At 49.2% G+C, this 13,105-nt stretch overlaps 1 protein-coding gene across 1 annotated transcript in view; it reads right to left on the bottom strand.

Annotated features, from left to right (window-relative positions):
- The window catches only part of LOC144129772 (histone-lysine N-methyltransferase PRDM9-like), a 71,334-nt gene that overhangs the window by 17,157 nt on the left and 41,072 nt on the right, over window positions 1-13,105 (bottom strand). Inside the window, exons 4-5 of the mRNA XM_077663847.1 lie at window positions 6,876-7,064; window positions 6,230-6,482 (exon numbers count right to left, since the gene is read on the bottom strand). Of these exons, the coding sequence (XP_077519973.1) occupies window positions 6,230-6,482; window positions 6,876-7,064 (442 nt within the window). The remainder of the gene's footprint in view (window positions 1-6,229; window positions 6,483-6,875; window positions 7,065-13,105) is intronic.

Genomic DNA, 13,105 nt, shown 5'->3' with positions numbered 1-13,105 from the left:
CGACACAACGACGCTTCGACGGTTTTGTGGTCCGCAGTACCCGCTCGCTTCGACACATCGACGCTGACACATGACGGCGCCTCGACGACTACGATGCCTGCGCTCTCCAATACCTCCGACGCACTGACGCCATTAGAAAGCACACACCACGCCGACGAATTTCCGGTGCCAAAGCCTGCAGGCAATGACGCCTGTGCCCGATCATCCCCTCCGGAGCCTCCAACTCGCGAGCGGCTTTCCTTAGGCATACCTGTGATACTGGATGGTCGCCACGTTCGAGCTTTATTAGATACTGGCGCTGATTATTCGAGTCTAAGAAGCCAGCTCACCACCATTCTCAAAAAGGTTATCACGCCATGGGCCGGCACACATGTTCGCACTGCGGGCGGTCATCTGATTGCACCTCTTGGCATGTGCACTGCCCGAGTTCAAATCCGGGGGTCCACATTTGTCTTCTGCTGTCGTGTTCGGAATAACTGTTCGCGCGTTCTCATCTTAGGTGTCGATTTTCTGCGTGAATATGGGGCGATTATTCACTTACGCGATAACAAGGTCATGTTTTCAATTGAGAATGCTGTCGCCCTCAGCAATGCACCGCGACCAAGCCAGACGCTTCGAGTTTCTACGGACACTGTCACCCTGCCTCCTCGAACCAGCGCCTTCACTACGGTTGAGAGCGAATCATTTCAGGACGGTGACGCCATCGCCGAAACCAACCTTCCATTACTGTTGACGCAAGGCGTATGCGTAGCCCGCAGTCTGATCCATCTTAATAGTGACCAGTCACAGGCACTTGCTACCAATTTTACGCGCGAGCATCGGCATCTTTTTCGTGGCACTTCCGTAGCCTTCGTCGAACGCATCTCCGAAGTTTCCGAGTGCTTCTCATAAGAACCAGTGCAGCCTCCTTTCTCCCTCGAGAGCCTCGATGTCAACTCCGGGCTGTCAACCAGCCAACGGGAACAGCTGTGTGCACTATTGCTCGAATTCAAGGAGTGTTTCGCCTCCTCGTCAAAAGCGCGTCAAACTACCATAGCCATGCACCACATCGTGACGTACGATGACGTACACCCCATCCGTCAACATCCCTATCGCGTATCGTCTACAGTGCGCGACGTCATTAAGTCCCAAGTTAAGGTTATGCTCGAAGATGACGTTATCCAGCCTTCCAACAGCCCATGGTCCTCGCCGGTCGTCCTCGTTAAAAAGAAAGACGGCACACTGCGTTCTTGTGTCGACTACCGGAAGCTGAACGCAGTCATGAAGAAGGACGTTTACCCATTGCCACGTATAGACGACTCTCTCGAACGCCTTCGGCGCGCTCAGTACTTTTCGTCCATGTACCTAAGAAGCGGCTACTGGCAAATTGAGGTCGATGAACGGGATCGTGAGAAGGCAGCCTTTGTCACTCCTAACGGCCTTTATGAATTTAAAGTTCTACCTTTCGGTCTTTGTTTTGCGCGTGCCACCTTTCAGTGGATGATGGACACTCTCCTCGCCGGTCTTAAACAGCAGTGTTGCCTATTCTATCTCGACGACGCGGTGGTTTCCGCCCACTCGTTCAGTCGGCATCTTGTACGCCTGCGGACGGTCCTCGAAGCCCTTCATTCAGCTAACCTCACATTGAAGCCCCAGAAATGCCACTTCGGTTACCAGCAGATAAAATTTCTCCACCATGTCGTCAGCGCCGCCGGCGTGAAGCCCGACCCCGACAAGCTTGCGGCGGTTGCGGAATTTCCACCCCTACGTGACAAGAGACCTGTTCGGCACTTTCTTGGGCTCTGCAATTACTACCGGCGTTTTATCAAAAATTTCGCTGACCTCGCAGAACCGCTGATTCGCCTCACCCGCGACGCCACACCTTTTGTTTGGTCCCACAAGCAAGACGTGGCTTTCGACGATCTCCGCCTGCGTCTTCAAACGCCGCCTGTTCTTGGCCATTTTGATGAGCGGGGTGACACTGAAATACACACCGACGCCAGCAACATCAGCCTCGGTGCGGTTCTCGTGCAACGCCAGGATGGCGCCGAACGAGTCATCGCTTATGCAAGCCGCGCTCTGTCGCGTGCAGAGATTAACTTTTCCACGACAGAAAAAGAATGCCTCGCCATTATTTGGGCAGCTGCGAAATTAAGCCCCTATCTTTATGGTCACCCTTTCAAAGTGGTCACTGACCACCACTCCTTGTGTTGGTCGGCCAACATGCGTGACCCGTCTGGACGCCTGGCGCGATGGAGCCTTCGCCTGCAGGAGTTTGACCTTACCATTGTCTATAAGTCCGGACATAAGCATGAAGACGCCGACACCCTCTCTCGTGCGTCTGTCGAACTCGCTACACCGGACACGGATGACATCAGTTTCTTTGGGGCTATCCATTCTTCTGATTTGTCAACTCAGCAGCGCGCCGATCTAGTGTTACGACCCTTCATCGATTATCTGGAAGCTCAGCCAGCCACAGTTCCTAAATGTTTTTCTCGACACCTGTCATCGTTTTCACTGCAACGAGGCGCGCTCTATAAGAAGAACCCTGGTTCCAGTTCGCGAGCGAACCTCCTCGTCGTGCCGACAACACTTCAAGAGGAAATACTTTCTTCGTGCCACGACGAACCAACCTCTGGCCATTTGGGATACTCTCGCACGTTTTCCAGAAAACGCCAGCTGCTCTACTAGCCCAAACTTGCCACTGTTGTTAAACGCTATGTGCAGAGCTGTCGGCAATGTCAGCGGCGTAAGGCCCGGCCGCCAAGCCTCCGGGGCTCCTCCAACCTATTCCACCACCACGTGCCCCATTCGATCAGGTCGGCATGGATCTTCTCGGCCCTTTCCCTTGGTACTCGGGTGGCAATCGTTACATCATCATTGCCACAGGCTACCTCACTCGATACGCCGAGGCCAAAGCCTTACCTCGTGGCACAGCGTCCGAGGTTGCGGATTTCTTCATGAATCAGATCGTACTTCGGCACGGCGCACCGACCTACGTCATTACCGACCGAGGGACCTCCTTTACATCCAAAATGATGGCCGAAATTTTTCAGCTAAGCGGTACGACCCACCGTAAAACTACTGCTTACAACCCACGGCCAAATGGGCTGACAGAGCGGCTTGATAAGACCATGGCGGACATGCTGGCGATGTACGCCGATGTGCAACACAGGGCTTGGGACGTGATCATACCGTGCGTGACATTCGCCTATAAAACGGCAGTTCAAGAGACGACCCGTTTCAAACCGTTCCGCCTCCTCTACGGCACGGAGGTTCAGACGATGCTCGACGCAATGCTCCCTTGCACAACTGATGGCCAACTTTGTGCTGACGCTGAGAATTTTACGCACGAAGCCGAGCAGGCTCGTCAGCTAGCACGTGTTCACATTACACAGCAACAAGATAAAGACTTGCGCCGATACAACCTCCGCCACAGACAAGTCTTCTACAATACCGGCGACCAGGTTTGGGTATGGATACCTGTTCGACGGCGGGGCTTTTCCGAAAAACTCAGTTGCCGCTATTTCGGTATTTATAAAGACTTACGGTGCATCAGCGACGTTATTAACGCGGTACTACGGCACGCAGCACATTCACAGCAGAGAAACCGTTGACAACCCCGTCCAGAGATCGTCCCCCCCCCCAGATACTTCGAGCCTTTCTTGTGCACTTGAGTGTGCTTGTGATCGCGCGCCCTTCTGCCCGCGTTTTTTAAGAGGCGTGGAATGCCAAGTGACGCTGCAGCAAAAAGACGTTTTGGCGCGCTGATTGAAGGACGTTGAAGTTCGCCGTTTCTCCCACCGAAGGACGTGCTGCCGAGCCCTCTCTTGCCGGGTCCCTGACTTGTGACCAACACCGTGACAATATTTACGCGCACTATCACGGCACCACTGCCACCCGGTGACTAAGATTCTTGATGAGCGCCCGGACAGCAGTTTTGCACGTGCAGTGCGCTTCCATAATTCCGAATTGCAATTAGACTGTGCCCCTTCGCAACATCCCTAGCAGACACCACAGGTGATGGCTCGACCTTCAGTACACCTGCATGTCTCTGGCATACTAAAGAAATCTGCGATGCCGTTTAGCGGTCTGAAGCAACTTGTTCTTGCCTACATCTGGTCAGAATACCAAAACTGTGTGCATGTATACACGGATGGATTTGTGTCACCATAGGCATCAACATCAGCTTTGGCAATGCCCGCTCAGCAGGCGACCAGAAGATTCATTTTAGGACACAAGTCTACTTCAACCGCTGCAGAGCTTGCGGGCCTTCGGGAAGCGATTCGCCACATCAGCGGAGAACCGCCTCAGGAGTCAGGAGTGATGCATTTTAACTGAACTAAACGTATGCTACAAATTTTTAGATGCTTCCTACGCCACACCGCCTACCAAGCCCTGGCTTTTGATATCATTAGACTGCTGTCACTTGCTCAGTAAAAGGCCACCGTATAGTGTTGCAGTGAATCCCTGGACACTGCAGACTCGATGGAAAGGAGACCGCTGACGCTGAAGCAAGGAGCGCCTTCAGCAGTGGCCTGCGCACAGCTGCGCCGTTCTCTAGACTCGACACCACTTGTCTCGTTTCGGATATGACGAGCGATACGGCTATAGATACTTGGTCCTGCCAGGCACTCGACACATCCGCCTTAAACGGCTAGATCCCGCGATGAGCTTTTATGATTCTCGTTGAATATAACGCCCTATTGCATGTATAATCCATAGATTACGTTTAAATGCCGCATTTGCGCGCAAGTACTTGCACTTAATTACCCAAGCGGACTGTCCGGACTGTACCACATATGGCGTGCTAGAGGCTGTCGAGCATGTTTTAGTGGCGTGCCCAGAATATGCACGAGAAAGACTCATGCTAGCATATGCTTTGAAGTCTTTAGACACCAGGCCCCTCTCAGAGGATGTGATCCTCGGGGCTTGGCCAGATAGTTTGAAAACTGTACTGGCAACGCGAGCGCTCTCGCGTTTTTTGAGCGCCTTGCCTGGCGTTTGTGATGTAAGCAAGTGTGGCTTGTTTTTTTTTTTTCATCTGCCTCCTCCCATCATCATCATCGCCCATCGTGACCCTCTTTTTTCTCCCCTTCCCGTTGTCCAGTCCAGAGTAGCAGGCCAGATATTTATTTTTCCGACCAACCTCTCTGCCTTTCCAGTAAAAAACCCTCTCTCTTCGCATAAGGCTCTTCCACACTCACAGAGCCTCAACATTAGCGCGCGAGCGGCGCGAACTTGATTGCTTTATGTGTTTTGTAAATAGTGTACAAAGCTCTCCCCTGTCCTTTCTTGCTATCGCCCACCTCTATACTTCTCCTCGCTATCCTTTCCCTTTCCCTTTCACCTCCGCGGCCGCAGCTCGGGTGCTTAAGATATTGATAGCAAATGCCGCAGCCAGCCGGCAACACGCTATTCCTTCTGACTTCTTATTCATTTTTAAATAAACTACTGCTACTACTTCTACTACTACTACTACTACTACTACTACAACAACTAACTCTGAATCTGCAATGCCTGCATGAATGCTAAGTTTCCATTGAGTCAAATGCTTTGTCGTAATCAATGAAGGCTACATATATAGGGGTCGGTTATCTACTTTGCATTTTCCTATCACCTAATCGATAATGTGAATATTGATAAGTTGTGTAATGCGTTTTACGAAAGCCTGCCTGGTCGTTTGGTTAATTGAAGTCTAAGATTGCGCTGATTCTATTAGCGATTACATTAGTAAATCCTTTCTAGGCAACGGACACTAAGCTGATCGGTCTCTAATTTTTCAAGTCCTTGGCTTCTGCTTTCTTACGAATTAAGATGTTAGCGTTCTGCCAAGCTTCTGGTAGTAGTAGTAGTAAGTGGTTTTATTAAAATAAAAATGAAAAAGAAGGAAAAGATTTTTGCTAACCCCGGCATCTGCTTTCGATACTGAAGCGCATGAGCTTGGGCACCGGAAATAAACGATAGCATGCCGAATGAAGAAATGAAATCAAAGAGGTGAGGGGACAGGAAGAGAGGATGGGGGAGGGGTAATATACACAAACTATTAACACACTAACAAAAAAGCTTCTGGTGCACTCGAGGTCATAACTTAAGGTTGTCGCGAGTTTAGGCAAATCGCCAGAGCATTATGTAGAAGCAGTCATCTTATTCCATTGGCAGAAAATTGATTTATTGTTGCGAGCCCGGGGTGATATCACCCTGCCCTCCTGAAGTGAATCGAATCCGCGAAAAGTGACGAATCCCTCACCGTCCCGTGGTGGCCGCGAAGCTCGTGGCTTGGTGAGCAGCCCTCGCTCCCGGGCGCACGATGGGCTGCATGACACGAGAAGCTCCTCGCCCGTGCCGACAGCCTTGCACGTCCTGTAGTAGATGTTACCTTGGCGCGTGTAGGCCACCAAGTTAGGTTCCCGCGGGCTGGCCGCACAGTTCACGTATCGCATCCAGTTGGAACTGTCGAGTGGACGACCGTCCACCAGGAACTCCTTGCCGTTCTTGCGAACCTGGGAACACCACGAAGGAATTTGCATGTGTGTCAGGCCATGAGGTCAAGGTAAAAAGGCACGACGAAATTCTATTTGGTGACTGGAAACTCTGCCTATCCTTCTGCGCTGGACACCGCTATCTCGCTGGAGGCAACAATGGAAGACCTGGAGCTGTATAGTCAACTCGTCCTGAGAAAGCTTCATCATGAGTACTTGAATGGCAGCACGCGTGATATCTGCTGTTCGTGGAAATGGAATACACTCAGACATTTCTCTGAACCTCATCAGATGGCGACAAAGCCACAGACTAGAAAATATTTCACTTTTAGAGCTACTATAGTAGAAGACAGAAGACGCCTGCGCTCTAAGCGCGGCCATGGCGGTTCTAAACAGGCCTCGTATTAGACGTACCTTCCAGGTGTAGGCGCTGCTTTCGCAGTTGTCTTCCACCCTTAAACCCTCGTAGGGGCCGAAGAAGACCCTCCTGGGCAGCGGTTTTAGCGTGAACACCCCGAACGCGGTGCGCTTCAGGCCGCGGCGGCGAATGGACAGTCCTTTTGGGAGGCTCTTGTTGGCACGTAGCGGATCCCCGGCTTCCACCTGCGACCAGCACCCCCTCTCGTGAATGCCTGCAAGTGCTCTAAGCCTCTATTTTTGAAAGCATTCACTAGAAAACCACACTCCCTATACAGCACGCTGCTTCAGTGGAGCTGCAATTTCATACACGAAAACTCTGCTCAGTTGCAAATGAAAGAACGCCGCAATCCCAGGAATCTATGCTGAAAAGAGGTCTCCCAGTTATTGTGATATGCTGGTGGTTAATCATGATAAAACGAAGGGAGCAGTATTTCGCTAAGAAACGGTTGTCCGCTGAATAACGTGGTCAGGCCATACCTCGTCACTGTGAGATGTGGCTCAATCACACTCACATCCACTCACTCACACTCTAGACCACTCACACTCACGTCTACTCACACACACAACCATTTACTGACGCTCATGTCCACTCGCTCACTTTCGCGTTTACTCACCGTTTGCTTGTTTTCGGAAAACGGAAGGAATAGAATATTTACGTCCACGGCCGACTACGCTCGTGGCTCCCCTTGCAGAGCCTGGTTCGTACAGCTGTGTTGGTGAGCAGCCCGGGGCTCTGTCGGGTTCTTTAGCCAATTTTCGCAGTTTCGATGCTCGAAGGAAATTATCATATATCACGCATATTCATGTCCCGGACCAATCTTACGCACGTGTGCTTCCGCGCTTGCTGCTAAGATGAATAGTGCGTGTTTAGCGTCAGCTAAGATGCTTAGACACGTTTTTGAACGGTGTCCATGGCATGGAGGGTGCTAATACTGCACGTAATTATTCTCACCGTAGAATGCCTCGTCGTTCGCCGAGGAAACATCATTCATAAAAGAATGAGCAAGTAGCTAACTTTTGAGCCATTTTGTGGTACAAGCCTTTCTCAAACGGCACGACTTTACTGGCGGAAATCGCATTATCCGGTTGGAAGGATTCTTCATGCTGCCCAGATATCAGTGCAGCTAGAATTTCTGAAATCGGAGCGTGCAAACAAAAGCTATTCCACTCAAATACAGAATTTAAAACACAAAGGTAAACATTTCAGAAGCCCATGCCACTCGACCAGTGCTGTAGCGCTCGACGCTTGCCGCAAAGTCGTGTATGGACCAGCAATGAGCTGGTTCCTCGAGCCAGCCTTGGTACAGTGGAAGAACTTCAGTAATGAATGGTCCCTCTAGGGTAATGCCCGTTTCGCATGCAAGCGAAAATGCCAGCGAATCCTGTCGCCGCGACGTAAAAACCGATTTCGACCCGTCGCGGCGACTCGGCCGGCCAGAGCAAATGGGTTCCAACAAGTTGGAAATTTTCGCAGCGACAGCTCCACCCTCTGACCAATGACTGCATGGCGCAAAAGCCACGTGACAAGAAGAGGATTCGTGCGGAAAAGACAATGTTCGTTTGCTACACGTGGTTCCAATCCACTGCAACAGGTCGCGTGGACTTTTCAATGCGGCGCTTATCATCGAAGTGTCCCACCCACTTCTATGGGACGTGAGAGGCAACAACTTCAAGTCAAACAAGGAGTCCCGATGGGAAGAAGTGAGGGACGCACTTCGAGAAATTGACGACACAGGTAAGTGAAAGAGCGCTTTGTGGCTAGCTCGACGATAGTAAGCCATATTTTTTAGTGTGCCGCCAACAAATTTTCATTGTCACTCTGGCGGGATTCGGCAGCCTGTCAAAAACTGTTTTATGTCCCCGCGCATTCCTGCGTACTGCTCGGTACTTTTTTCGGTTTGCCGGCTATTGTGCGTAGAGGAGCTGTTTGAAAATTGTCAGCATCACGCAGCCGTGAGCAAACGTTTTTGGTTCTTACGACACACTAGCAACATCGTTTTGTACCCTTCACGTTAATCGTGAAAGGCACGACGTGCACGTTGCCATGTTCTCAGCTACGTTTGTAAATGCGGGAGCCGACCTTTCCCAGGCGTGAAGTCAATCCGGATGCTCAGAGCCTAGTAAAATCGTCTCTTGTGTGTATGTACCTAGCGCGAGCGCTCAGTCCCGCGGCACTGCCCACTCATCGTAGTTTTCTACGTAGAATTAATCTGCAGGGTCTCACCCGCGCAAAATCGTCTCGTGCGTGTCCGCAAAATAAAGACAGAAAATTCATCGTATGTGTGCCTGTTTAGTCATGCATGCATGCAAAATCAGTAAAACTGCCTTTTAGAAGAAAAAAAACTCATGCTTTCTTACAGAATTGTCTTGTAAACATTTTCTGTAATTATTTTCTTTTGTGCTAAAAGATGACAATTTCTACATGTTCATGCTTAACTTTGGGCCACTAGTCTTCCATTGTTTGTTTCTTCTTGTACTTGTTTAAAATCATGCTCTCTACTGCTCCATATTTCAGTAAGAGTTGAGGAGATCATTGAACGATGGAAGAATCCTAAAGACAACTACAGGAGAAAAATTAAAGATGAAAAATTTGACAAAAAGAGTGGATCCGGAGCCACTGCAAAGACGGCCTGGCCTTCTTTAAAGCAGATGGAGCTCCTGAGGGACTCCATGGAAGCGAGACGGTAAGCTGTGACTGATACTAATGTTAATTAAATGTGTAAATGACAGCAAATAACAGCCTGTACATTCTACCCAGGAGCATGTTTCAAGTCCAAACCATTCGCGATGAACCAGGTCCATCCTGTGCATCAGTAACTGCAACAGATGTGCCCCCGCATAGGAGGAACAAACGACAGAAGAAAAGGCGGCAGGAAGTGGAGGCTGCCGACAGGGACCTTCAAGCCGTGTGAACTGCAATTGCAGCGCACAGGCCAATAGACGCCTGCAGCCATTTTCTGCTCTCCCTACGGCCACTATTGGAGGCAACTCCGCCGCACATGCTTGTGCATCTAAAGTTGAGTTGATGCACATTTGTGAATTGTACAGCCAGGGGAATACCCTGCTAGCCTGGCTCTGCTTCAGCAAAGAATAAATACGTTAATTCTTGTATGTCTCTATCTTTTCCTGCAGTTGTTCTACCACAGACACTCATAAACATTACAGAAGCATACACGTCATATATACATACGAGATTTCTACACAAATATATACAGTAGCCAATGTAACCAGAACGTTAATGATAGAGACAGTAGCGCACAGCAGTGGCACGTCCCGCCAGTAATGAAAGAGGAAATTAAGAAAGCCTTAGGAGCAATGCAAAGGGGAAAAGCAGCTGGTGACGAACAGGTAACAGCAGATATGCTGAAAGACGGAGGGGAGATTCTGCTATAAAAACTAGCCATCCCGTATACGCAATGCCTTATGACCTCGACCGTACCAGAAGCTTGGAGGAATGCAAACGTTATCTTAATCATTAAGAAACGAGACGCCAAGGACTTAGAAAATGACAGACCGATCAGCTTACTGTCCGTTGCCTGCAAGGTATTTACTAACGTAATCACTAATAGAGTCAGGGCAACCTTAGACTTTAATCAACCAAATGACCAGGCAGGCTTTCGTAAAGGATATTCCACAATAGATCATATTCACACTATCAATCAGATGATAGATAAATGCGCAGAATATAACCAACACCTATATATAGCCTTTATCGATCATGAAAAAGCATTTGACTCAGCGGAAAACTCAGCTGTCATACAGACATTACGTAATCAGGGTATAGAAGAGCCTTATGTCAAATTACTGGAGGATATATATAGAAACTGCACAGCTACCATAGTCCTGCATAAAGTCAGCAGTAAAATTCCAATAAGGAAGGGCGTCAGGCAGGCAGACACGATCTCGCCAATACTATTCACCGCCTGTTTACAGGAGGAATTCCGAGGCCTGAATTGGGGACAGTTGGGGATAAGACCAAGTTAATAGAGAGTATCTAAATAATCTGCAATTCACTGATGACATTGCTTTACTGAGTCACTCAGGACGTGAACTGCAAATCATGAGTTAGGCAGTGGAGAACGGTGGGTCAAAAAATTCCCATGCAGAAAACCAGAGTAATGTTCAACAATCCAGCAAGGGAACAGCAGTTCACAATTGGCAGCGAGGTTCTGGAAGTGGTCAAGGACGTCTACATTTGGGCAGGTAGTGTGACAGCTGATCTGGATCATGAGAGGGAAATAACTAGAAGGATAAGAATGGGGTGGAGCGCATATGGCAGGTTCTCTCGGATCATGAATAGCAGGTTACAAATATCCCTCAAGAGAAAAGTGCACAACAGCTGTATCTGACCGGTACTCACCTACAGGGCAGAAACGTGGCGGGTAACGAAAAGGGTTCTGCTTAAGTTAGGGACAACACAGCGAGCCACGGAAAGGAAAATTATAGGTGTAACATAAAGAGACCGGAAGCGGGCAGAGTGGGTGAGGGAACAAACGCGTGTTAATGAAAGCCTAGTCGAAATCGAGAGGAAGAAATGGGCTTGGGCAGTGCATGTGATGCGAAGGCAAGATAACCGCTCGTCCTTAAGGGTAACGGAGCCGATTCCAAGAGAAAGCAAGCGTATCAGGGGGCGGAAGGAGCTTAGGTGGGCGGATGAGATTAGGAAGTTAGCAGGCACACGGTGGGCGCAGCTGGCAAAGGAGAGAGTTAATTGGAGAGACATGGGAGAGGCCTTTGCCCTGCAGTGGGTGTAGTCAGGCTGATGATGATGATGATGGTGATGATGATGATATGTCAGCAGCGTATCGTCCTCATCGCCCCAGCCCAGCTGATGGCCACTGTCATGGCACTGCTCCTTGACTACTCGTAAAATATGATTTGAATAAGTCTCTTGTCTCGGCTGCGGAACGACTGTTTGTGCTCTACAGGTGGCTCAAGATTGAGCACGGCTGCTTCTTCTGCTGCTGCCCGCCACTGGCCTGCAGTAACACTGCCATAGGCATATTCCACGTCGGCATAGTTTGCCGGCATATACAGGGCGTCCTCCACAAGAAAGTTGTGAAGAACACATGTAGCCATTACAACGTAGTCGGCGTTTTCCGGAAGGAGATTAATAACGCGGCGGAAGATCCGGAACCTAGACGCCATAACGCCGAAAGCGCTTTCAACTCACCTTCTGGAAAGAATGAAACATCACTGAGTACTTTGTTGTTTTTTTGTCAACTGCAGACACACATGAAAAGTATCTGCACTCATAGCCGTCAAGCTAGTGATGAAATCCATGCAGTAGATCAGTTTTGTGCTGCAACAAACCTTGCACGGCTGAGCCTGTAATTGAATATTCCTTTAGCCTCGACCAGGCCGCTGCCGGGGTAGGGTCGGAGAAAATCAGGGCGCAGCTGGAACGCTTCGTCCCCAAGAAAAACGTGAGGTGCCACTGTTGATCTTCTTGGTAGCACTTTAGGAAGTGGCAGATTTGGGAGGCCACGCTCAAGGCATTTTCCCATCCTTGATGCGCTAAGGGTCTCTGCCTCCCATAAGCACCGTCAGTAATGACAAACTTAAGATTGCTGTCGGCCACAGCCATCAGTACTATATACTACGTACCCTGTAATTACATGAGTTTATATATACAGAAAAATAATGTAATTTATAAAAGACCATTCCATGTGTACATTACATTATATGTGAAATAAAGGTTGCCTGAATTTGGTGGGGCTTGAATTTGATTATATTTTCCAGCCATAAGGCACCACCACCGTGTGGAAAATGCCACTTTTCATTAAATCCAGAGGCAACCTTCTCCCAGTCAGCAGTGGTTGGTATCTGCGGTGACAATGAAGTAGAAACATGAAAGCATTTTCAGTCTAAAAATAGTAGCAGCAAAACAATGGAGCAGTGAGAAGCACTCATCCAGTCTTCTCTTCATAACCCTGCCTTCAGTTTGTGCCCATTTTCTCTGTAGTACAAAACGAGCACGGCAACATGCACTACTCAGATGTTTTCAGTACTTCTAGCAACTGGTCCTGTAAAATTTTCTTTTTCTTTTTGACAGTAGGGGGAAGGCATGTAAGCTGCAGTAGTCATTAAATATACTGTTCATTTTAAAGAGAACACACGACACACGTTATAAACATTCTGTTCTCTTTATAGGATTCACATACGTGCATTCGGCTGGGAAGACTGCCTGCGGTCAGTTTCTAGCTGCTACAACAATTCCACGC

This window comes from Amblyomma americanum, chromosome 4 (genome assembly GCF_052857255.1).
Source record: "Amblyomma americanum isolate KBUSLIRL-KWMA chromosome 4, ASM5285725v1, whole genome shotgun sequence".
NCBI classification, from domain to species: Eukaryota; Metazoa; Arthropoda; class Arachnida; order Ixodida; family Ixodidae; genus Amblyomma; species Amblyomma americanum.
The sequence above is the reverse complement of the archived record's forward strand: the minus strand, read 5'-3'. Positions and strand labels throughout refer to the sequence as shown.